At 36.9% G+C, this 11,266-nt stretch overlaps 1 protein-coding gene across 1 annotated transcript; it reads left to right on the top strand.

Annotated features, from left to right (window-relative positions):
- The first annotated feature begins 2,923 nt into the window (after positions 1-2,923).
- On the top strand, positions 2,924-3,874 carry LOC100618582 (olfactory receptor 51S1). Its single transcript, XM_007491131.2, has one exon. It carries the CDS (start codon positions 2,936-2,938, stop codon positions 3,872-3,874), a length of 939 nt encoding a protein of 312 aa, XP_007491193.2. The 5' UTR covers positions 2,924-2,935.
- The last annotated feature ends 7,392 nt before the right edge of the window (positions 3,875-11,266 follow it).

An 11,266-nucleotide genomic window follows, 5' to 3' on the forward strand; every position in this document is an offset into this window, starting at 1 on the left:
GATGGCCTCTCAAAGGAAGTTTAATACTTTGTGCTTGAGGAACACTCCTAGAGAAATGGTATTAACTAGGAGACAGATGGGAAACTCTCAAGGGTCTAGGGGGCTTTCTGTTGCCTTGGATACTCAAGTCTACACTTCTCGCCACCACCATCTTCATCAGCTTCCTTTCCCCTACTTCCAGTGGAGATTTGTGGATTTGGCACTATAAATTCTCATAAAGGAACTGCGTCCACAGAAGCCAAACTAGTACCACATTACTGGCACACAGCTGCCCGTATTCTGCTCTGCCCATTACTCTGGTGAGTAAGGGGCTTGGGAAAGGGCATGAGACTATATTCCTTTGTTACATAGCTAGAGACTAACAACAGGCTAATCTGATGGGTAAAATTAGAATGAATCTCCCTTCATCCCTAATTGGGGTGAATTTTAGATTCACTCCAGAGCTTACATTGCCCAGTCTTTCACTGTGGCACCTGCCAAGAGGTATCTACTCAGAAACTGTACCTTTCACTGTTTCTTGTAACAAAACTCCTCCATCCTCCATCCCCTTGTCCTCAGGAGCATGTTCTCAGTTTCCAAGGTGACACTGATCTAAGCTGGTAAATTAATTCATTAATAAACCCATTTTTTTCTCAGTACTGATTTTTCCCAATGACTATTGTAATGTAGTGTCACTGGAATCATTGACTAATCTTGAGAATGATGAAAAGACAGAATCTCCAACCATGCAGACTAGAGTTTTTATTGGGATAAAAAAGTGAGTTCCAGGTTATCTGAAAATCTCTTCTGATTCAGTGTATGTATTAAGGAATGGGAGGGCACGGAGATAGAAAAAGTGATGGATATGAGGGTATTAATATTGTTTTCAATGAGTTCAGTTCATCTGTGTGTGTGAATGTGAGAGGGACAACTGTTATTAGGGGCATGTGTGTTTAAATATGTTCACGAGAATGGAATATATAAGCTCATTAATTTATGAATATATATATTTGTAGATCTCACCATTAATGATTATACTACAAGAAATTGAGATTTGGTTTCCATATGTGTATACCAATAGCTAGATATATTGTTTTTTATATTCATAAATAAGCATCCACCTATGTATTCACATGTATTTCTATGTATAGCCACATAGAAGCATAGTCACATGTTTTCAGGTGACCTGGGATATGCTATTTACATATCTCTGAATTTCTATACACAGTATAATCATGAATGTTTCCACATATGCATCTATCACACATATGGGTATATGTGGATATGTGTATACAATAGATTTTCCATGTGTTTTTATGTGGAATCTTCTTTTATGTAAGAGTACAGTCATGAAATTGAAAAGGATGTCATGTGTGCATATATTAACATATATGGCACATTTATGAATATTAACTTGTATGTGTGTATATATTCCTGTGTACTTATATACACATACATGCATACGCATGCATGTATGTATATTTAAGTGTGTGTATAATTGAAGGTCTTCTGAAAGGATGAATGTGAGGTTGATAGAAATATCTGGAGCTTAAGAGACTTTCTTGGGACTTTTCTAGATATGAGGATTCTGCTTCTGTATAAGATGCTCTGGGTGGAATACAACCTGAAGGTAAGGGATAGACTAAATGTTTCGAATAGTTCCCTTCCAAATTAAACCATCTAAGACCATAGGGCAGATGCTCCCATGCATTTTTGGACATCTGGATTATACAAATATGTGAGACTGAGTCTCTGTATGTACTGGTCAGCTTGAATCTTATGTGACTGATCATATAGGTGAATATGAGAGTGTTTTATGTCCATGTGTTTAAATATAACGTCTGTTCACCTATGTGATGTCTTTGAAATGATGGGAGCACTGATATATATATATGAAAATGTGCACTTGTATGTGAATATAAGAGCAAAAATATAGGTATTTGTGATCAAGCGCATCACTATGGAGATATGAAGGAGTCTGTGTGTGACTGTGTTTTAGTGTTTCTGCAGGAATGGAAGAAGAAAGTTACTGTAGTTGGTTGGAGAGTAACCCAAGGCAGCAAGATTTCTCTGAGAAGCCCCTTTATCACACCTTCCCAAGAAAACTAAATGAGTACATAAACTATTCCTATCTAACTGACTCTGATCCTACCATAACTAATGAGAATAAAGACCTTGGACTGGCCTAGGCAATAAGAAACCAGGGTGTGGAGTATAGAAGAATTGATGGAAAAAAGGATTTTATTTAAAATACAAAGTCTCTGTCCTCACTCTGTATTGGAGACAGCATTTGGAAAGAAAGTAAAGAGGAGAGGAGTGAAATCTAGGAAGACACTAGAGGGGAATGAATAAGAGGAAGGGGGTGTAGGTTAAAAATATTAGAGCCTGGCAAAACATTAGAAGTTTGTGAGCTAAGAATTGTTACCGAGGGAATAGGTCATGAGCAAAACTAGAGGAAGAGGATTGGAAATTGATAAGATAATGGAAGGAATGTATCAAGGAGACATTTTGAACAGAAAGACAAAGTGAGAGAAGATGCTAGAGGGTGGGAGTTTGAGGTCATTGATGGACAATATAGGGGGAAATACAGAGTTACAAGTGACTGGAATATGGGGAACTGAGTAACATGATAATGAGAGATATTCCTTTCAAAATAAACTATATTTGAATTAATAGCATCTTAAACAAGAGTCTAGAATTTGGGAGCAAGATAAAAAGAGAGAAGGATTAGGGTTAATAACATCATCAGTAGAAGAGTGGAGTCCCAGAAATAACCATCAATGGAAAAGTAGAGATAAGGGGGAAATGACTGAGCCACATCATGTAGAAGCAGTGAAAGCCCCAAACTAAATCTCCTTGGTTTTTTTTTTTCTTTCCAAGTTATTGGAGTCCAATTCTGAGACCTACTGTGTCCTAAAAAGTACTCACACTGGCAAATCCCAACAATAGCACATCGATGACTTCTACCTTCTTGCTTGTGGGCATCCCAGGCCTAGTGACCACACCATCATGGTGGACCCTCATTTTGGTTATCATCTACCTTCTCTGTGCCCTGGGAAATGGAACAATTCTCTGGGTAATTGCTGTGGAGCCCTCACTCCGTCGTCCAATGTACTTCTTTCTCTTCCTGCTGGGTGTGTCTGATGTGGGCCTGGCCACAGCACTGATGCCCACACTGTTGAGTCTTGCCCTTTTTGATTCCCACACAGTTCCAGCATTTGCCTGTTTCCTCCAGATGTTCTTCATCCACGTTTTCTCTGTAATGGAGTCCTCTGTCCTCCTGGCAATGGCCTTTGACCGGGCACTGGCCGTCTGTCGTCCTCTTCGATATCCAGCCCTACTTACAAATAGTGTGGCTGGCAAGATAGGACTGGCTATCATCCTCCGCTGTGTGGGTCTCCATCTACCCCTGCCATTTCTTTTGGCCTGGATGCCCTACTGCCATTCACAGATCCTATCTCACTCCTATTGCTTACATCCGGATGTCTCTAGGCTATCCTGCCCTGGGGCCCAAGGTGCAACCTATAGCCTCTTTGTGGTCTTCTCTGCTATGGGTCTGGACCCTGTCCTCATATTCCTGTCCTATGCCTTCATTGGGCAGGCACTTAGGGGTGTAACATCACATGAAGATCGCCGCCGTGCCCAAAACACCTGTGCCACACACATCTCCGCTGTGCTACTTTTCTATGTACCCATGATCCTCCTAGCCCTTGTTGACCGACTGAGGATACCCATTCCCCATGCTGCCCACACATTTTTCTCCTATATCCACTTCCTGCTTCCACCTCTGCTCAATCCTGTTCTTTATAGTGTCAAGATGAGAGAGATCAGAGAAAGGATCCTCAGAAGGCTCCAACCTATGAAAGTCAGATCTTTTCCAGGAGGCAGGGAATGAAGCAAAAATCATCAGGGATATAGCTAAATATTATGTCCCACCTTTGTTCTAATGTGGCATCTTTTCCCAACCATGCTAAATAATATAAAACACATACATGTTTTATATGCAAATATACATATGTATTTATGACCATGTGTGTATTCTTTCATGTATTTGTTTTTGTATATATCAAGTGCCTGCATGAGAATATGGGCACATGCCCATTTCATTCAATTAATCAACATATACTAAGCATGTACCAGGAAATATATTAAACATGAGAAATATAAATATAAAAACACAAACTTTGCTTTCAAGAACCTCACAGGTATATATCAGGGTAGACATGTGTATCTCCATTGCATGTAAGTATCTGACTTTATAAAAAAGTGTTTGTGCAAAAGTGAAAAAGATGATATCTATTGTATGAAGGTGCATAAAAGGGTTGTATATATGTGTAGCCTAAAGTGTTTGCATGTGTATTTACTTAATCATATGTCTACTGAAGGAAAATGGAGACAGGCAAGAATTGGCATCAAGCCATCATTTAAGGTCAGTTATTTTTCATAGAATAACATTTTTTAAAAACCCTTACCTTCTGAACAAGAATCAATAGTATTAATGGGTTTCAAGGCAGAAGATCCATAAGGGCTAGGCAATGGTCGCTAAGAGACACCAAGGGTCACACAACTAGGAAATTTCTGAGGTCCTATTTGAGCCCAGGAACCTGGGAACCTCTAGGTCTAGCTCTCAACCCACTGAGCCACCCAGCTACTCCCTAGATTTCTGATAATGACCCATAGGTTTATGCTAGTGAAACATTCCCATTTTATAGATGAAGAAATGAAGGATCTAAAAGGCCAAATGACTTACCCTTTGTCATAGCTAGTATGACCAGCAGTTCCTAACTAGCCAGACCCAAGAGTGAAACCAGGGATCTTGAGTCCAAGTCCAAAATCATATTGGTTTTGCAGGTTCCTTAGAGACGCATAACCTAGTCCAAAGTTCAGTCACAGAGATGAAGAAAGTAGCGCATCATACTGGAGGGACTTCCTCAAAGAGATAAATTCATAAGCCAGGAAGAAAAATAATTCAGGTCCAGATAAAGTAGGTCCATTGTCTCCCAGCTAAGTCCTTTATCCAGCACACAATGATGCATTCCATATGAAGAAATGAGGAAATAAGACTAAATAAAGAAAAGAAAGGCTTGGGAGTCTTTGATGGTATTAAAACTCCGAATCTGTGCAGAAATTTACCTATGAACCTAGAGATGTATGTGAATGCTCAGGTACATAAAGGAAGCACCTTTTGTGACCTACTCCACTCTTTCCCAATCTCCTCTTGGAGTCAATGTCTAAGGATTTTCCCATAATTTCTCATGGGAACACAAGTGAAGGCTAAAAGCCATCTGGATGAATAAATGGACATATGGAAGGATACTAGAGGAATAAGAAGGTCTAGACCATCCCCCACCTCAATATGACCATATCTAGTTATTGATAGTCTGTAGGGATAGCATTATATTTCTTGCTTTTCAGAACTTCCTCCCCACCCCACACGCCTTTCTCAAAACATCTGAATGAGCTTGTAAAAATAGGATGTTACTTCATTATCATTTTTGCCCACTGGAAAAATGAGCCTGTATGTACTTTGTATCTGACAATTTAAAAACTTCTCTGTTGAAGGAATAGATGAACAACAGCTTCTGCCACATTGACTTCATTTGGCAAGGTCCTGGTCCTAGTCAAATGAGGACATTGATTCTATAGATAACATTTGCCAAATATGTTAAAGATTTGATGACAGTCCAGCTATGACTTTGTTGACTTAGACATTTACCTGTGAGAGATTAAATAACTTGCCCATGTTCGGCTAGTATTAGAGGTAGGATTTAACTCCAATTCTATCTAATTTTAAATTTAAAAACTCTATGTTCTACATTATATTTGTTCAGTTGGTATCATAACCTAGGAATATAGAAGTATTTAATATTCTCCTTCCTAATCATGCCCACTTTTTAGCTTGACATAGAGAAAGATTGCCGTGGGGTTTCATCCAAGTTACTGATACAGAACTTGTATTGATATATTGTTCTCACAAGCCCACTTGGATCTTATCTACTTGCTATACACTGATCATTTGCTCAGAAGCCAACTGACCAGTATCATTGGAAGAGATATTAAGATTCTTTAGTCTAAGTCTCTTATTTTTCATATGAGGAAACTGAGGCCTAGAGAAGTGTAATGACTTTGCCAAAGTTATACAACTCTTTTTTTTAAAACCCTTACCTTAAGTCCTAGAATCAATACTGTATATTGGTTCCAAGGCAGAAGAGTGGTAAAGGTCTAGGCAATGAGGGTCAAGTGACTTGCCCAGGGTCACACAGCTAGGAAATCTGCGGTCAGATTTGAACCCAGGACTTCCCATCTCTGGGCCTGGTTCTCAATCCACTGAGCCACCCAGCTGCCCCCCAAAGTTATACAACTCTTAAATAGTAATTGAGGCTAACCACTAATATTCTCACTCCTAGTCCAGTGTTTTTCCTTCTACACACTATTGCAAATGCTTAGATAATCTACTCAAATGATAGTTTGTTTGATTTTAGACTATGTTGTTTTTAATAATCTTTGTGTTATGGGTCTGTGGTTGGAAACTCTTGGGGAATGGGGGTTGGGCTAATATACTTTGCCACAGATACCACCCAGAATGGTTCTGCATTAAAATAAATTATTTTCATAATGATGCTTATAATGGTGAAAAATATATTTAATTATGTACATTTGAAAAGATAATTGTGCTCTATTAATAATTAAACAAAAAGCTGAGCATGCAGAGCTAAGTGTAATGATCAAATAAAACATAAAAAAATTTTCAAATAATTTCTCATTTGATTCCTTTTGTTTTTGTGTCACATTGATTTCCAAATATATCTTATTTTCCTCCCTTTCTTCCTAGGGAGCCCTCTTTTTTAACAACAACAAAAAAATATATAAAAATCTACATGAAGATAACTATATTCTATAAGGCTTGGGGGAAAGGAGGTTCCAGATCCCACAGTGGACTCATCTTGGTTCAGTCCTTTCTCTGCAGTTCATCCCCTTCAGACTTCTTCATCCTCTGGACCTAGATCTACTAAAATATCAACCTGACACCACATCCAACCTCTGAGGGCACACAAAACTATGTGTCTGTCCTGATCAGGGTTGGACTCACTCTTGGCCCCTAACTTACTTCCAGGCTGCTTGACAAGAGTAAATGGGCATAAAGTATAATTTAATTAGAAAATATAAACAGAATGAGATGGCTGATGGTAAAAGTTGGGAGCTGCCAATCCTCTGTGAATATTCACATATATGGGTCCTAATTTCATCATTTATAAATTGTAATTGGTCTGGTGTTTTACTGGATCATAAGCTCAAAAAGGGTGACATAACAGAGATCATGACAATGAAATCTTAGGCTTCACTAACCACAATGGTGGTAAAGACAATGACAGTAAAAGCAGAATAGGGCAGTAGAAAGAACTCTGTATCTGAACTTAAGAGAACATAGTTTCAAATCCTGCCTCTCACTATTGTTACCTGCCTGATCTTAAAGTAACTACAAGCATCTTGACTTTCAGTTTCACCAACTGGATTGGACTAGTTGGATTCTGAAGGATATGCTAGCTCTTTAAAGATTTGAATGATTTTAAAAATCGTCAACTATGAGTCCAATAATAATTATAATAATGCATTTAAAGAGTTTTTGTGTTTAAAAATATTTTACACATATTATGCCATTGATCTTTATTAAAACTTTGTAACATAGGCAATATGAATATAATCACTCTCATTTTATAGAGTAGAAAATCAAGACTTGGATGTTAAATAATTTGCTCAAAATCATATAGAAGATAATACTGGATAGTAATTTTAATCCATGTATTATGGAGTGACTTTTTTGTCACTACAGTAGCAGAAGATTGCTTTCTACAATAATAAATTGAATCTTAATATCCCATATGAGTGAATATATAGAGTCTATACATCAGGGTTCTTAACCTTTCCTCTTTGTGTATGTATGTGTGTGTGTGTTTGAAAGAGAGAGAGAGAGAGAAACAGAGAAAGAGAGCTAGAGAGAGGGAGAGATGGAGGGAGGGAGAGAGAGAGAGATTTACCCTCTTTAAAAGATTGATAAAGACTATGGAACCCTTCTTGTTCTGAATTACTGAAGGAAATGCTAAAATTTGGAATGAAATTAGTTAAGAGAAGATGTAATTGTCCCATTAAAATTCATGAATCCTACTGAAATTTAACTGGAGACATTTTGGGGTTTCAGTTTAACGTTCCCTGTTCTATATTATGCTGTAGTCAAAGTTAGCAGGAGTACAGTAAAAGTTAAACATAAACTGCTTTTTTTTTTTTGAAGGAAATTAACAAATAAGAGAACATGTACAGGAAAGTGATAAGGATTTTGGTAATAGTGCAAATCATCCCAAATGACCAACAGCAGGACCTTCCTAAAGATTAAGTATTTTGTAAATGTGTTATATTTGCTTTTGATTTTTGTGTGCTGTTCATTCCATTTATATAATTGCACTTATTTTGTATATTTTTTGGTTCTATCTACTTTGCTCTGTATCAGTTCAAATAGATTTCTTCATGTTTCCTAAGTCCCAGGATCCCTGCTTTATAGCTAGAAGGGACCTGTGAGATCATCTGGTCCAATTCTCTCATCCTACAGAATAGAAAACAGAGACCAGGAGAGATCAAATGACTTCGGAAAGGGAGTAAATGGCAAATCCCAGGTTCAAACCCATCGTGAAACTCAAACTCTAACACTCTTCACACTGTTATTGTCACTTAGTGTACAAAAAATTCTATTAAATAATCACACTAAATTGTTAAAAAAAGATCTCTTCATGTTTCTCTGTATTCATCACACACATCATTTCTTACAACATAGCAATATTCCATTATATTCTTGTATGATATTTTTAGCCATTTTCCATTGATGGGCATCGACTATGCTCCCAAATCTTAGTTAGCATAGAGAGTACAGCTATAAATATTTTGGAGTATATGGACTTTTTCTTTTCAAAATTTCCTTGCAGTATAAGTTGAGTGATGGAGTAACTGGTTCAAAGAAGGTCAGTATTTGAATCACATTATTTTCATAATCCTAAATAGCTTTCCAACAATACATTAATGTCCTTATTTTTTCATAACCCCTCCAACATGTATTTTTTACATTTTTGTCTTTTTTTCTAATTTGCAGAATATGGGGTAAAACTTCAGGGATATTTAATTTCTCTTATTATGAGTGAATTGGAATATTTATATGGTGTTGACTACTTTGCAGCTCTTTTGAGAATTATTTGTTCATATCCTTTAACTTTATATATTAAAGAATCTTTCTTTCACTCCATAAGTATATACTCCATTTGGTATATACATACATATGTATATATTCCACTGTACTGATTTGGGAATCACAATCCTAGTTCACAGAGAATAAATTCCCTGAAAAGGGGTAATTCCAAACTCAGTAGAAAGGCCACATTGAGAAAGAAATTAACCCCTTTGAGAATGTCAGATTGACAAACACCCAAAAACCTTTCTCCTTGATTGAAAACAAGTCAGAGAAGAACCATTAGAATTATTATAACCTGGAAGCTATGGAAAAGGTCACAGACAGTGATTCTTTGGTGCTAACTTCAAAATCATAATTGCAGAGGGGCCCACTAGTGGTCAAACTCAAGTATCCTTGAGGACTGAACATATCTAGTATGTCACTATTTGTTATGGTCTATCTGCATGTAGCAACATTATACATGTGTTTTAAGAAGTTTGTGCAAATACCTTAGAAGACAAGTAAGGGAGAGTGTGGACAAGTAACCCTGGACAGACCATAGGAATAGTCTAAAGAGATCAATTTCTATTGATGCCCAACTTTTAATAGTATCTATGAATCATTGATGAATATTTCTATTTTAGAATAAATGCTCTCTTTCTCTTTGTTAAAAAGCAAACACACACACACACACACACAAATAAGTTCAGCCACAGGCTCTTTGTTTCCTTGAACCAATTTAATTTTGTTATCTAGTTTTTAATTAAATTTCTGTAGCAACCCTCCTCATGATATATTATGTATATATATACATATATATATATTCACACATACACACATATCTTTGTGTGCATAATATTTGCCTGGAAATCTTCTTGTATCTATGTTCCCTCACTAATCCATGTGCCAGTGGCCCCTAGGGGTTTCAACTCTCCATCTCCCAGGACAAGTAGATTTTTCAAGCACTAAATCCTTAAGACTTCATCCAGTGTAAGGTTCTCATCTCCCTTCAATCTAATCTTATAGACATTTTATTAAGCACAGGGGACACAATTAATAAAAAGAAAGATAGTCACACAAGAAAGAGTCAGAAAAGTGATGAGGCTAAAGAGATATCTTGCTTTATGGAGTTGAAACTAGGGAGAGTAATAGATGAAGAGTGGAGTAATCCAAAAAGTGAATTTCTGCCCTCTATAGAGGAAGGCACTGGGAAGAGTTTAATACTCTACCTTCCTGCCTTCCATTTAGAGGGGCGGAGGCTGAGAGATGTGGAGTCAGTGAAAGCTTAACTTAGCAAAGCAGTGATGAGATAGGAAGTGATGAGGTTAACTTGTGAAGCATATATTTTTAAATGAAGTTGAAACTAGACAATAGCAAAATGCAGATCATCTCTCTTCACTCATCAATATGTCTTCATCTTCAGGAGTATGTGCAGATGGAAAATTTGTCATGCCTGAGCTACATTCTCAGCATCCTTTTAAGTTAAGTCCTCATTTTATGTAAGGGTGCTTGGGAGATAAATTTGACTGAGACCCATGCTGCGGGGCTCTTTTTTCAGAGCTTGTGGTTTTGGTAAAATGCTGCATTTGTGAGTCTCTGTCTCTCTTTGCTCTGCTCACTTGAAGAATCTTTTTTTCTTTTCCCTATCTTTTGATTAATTATTAAAAATCCTATATATTTTTAAATACTTGGAGTATTTATTCATTTTTATTCCTATAAATATTTTTCCAGAGAACCCTTTCCTACCTCCAAAGTAAAGTCTCTTGATAAAACAGAAGGAACTGAATTGAAATCCTGCTTGAGATATCTATTAGTTGTGTCCCTGGGCAAATAACTTCATCTTTTAGTCTCAGTTTCCTCATCTATAAAATGGATATAATGATCTCATCTACTTCACAGAGTTATGATTCAACAATTGATATAATATATGCATTTTGTAAATCTTAAAGTGATATAATAACTATTATTATTATCTTACATAGTTGAGGATCAAAAAATGTGGTGATGGTGGTAATGATAATTATAACTTTGTTCATTCCCCCCCCCCACATATGGAGAAACATTTTTATTCTCCCT

Source organism: Monodelphis domestica, chromosome 4 (genome assembly GCF_027887165.1).
Source record: "Monodelphis domestica isolate mMonDom1 chromosome 4, mMonDom1.pri, whole genome shotgun sequence".
NCBI classification, from domain to species: Eukaryota; Metazoa; Chordata; class Mammalia; order Didelphimorphia; family Didelphidae; genus Monodelphis; species Monodelphis domestica.

Coding starts and splice junctions, on each gene's coding strand:
- LOC100618582 (XM_007491131.2), top strand. CDS start 2,936: ATGACTTCTACCTTCTTGCTTGTGGGCATCCCAGGCCTAGTGACCACA.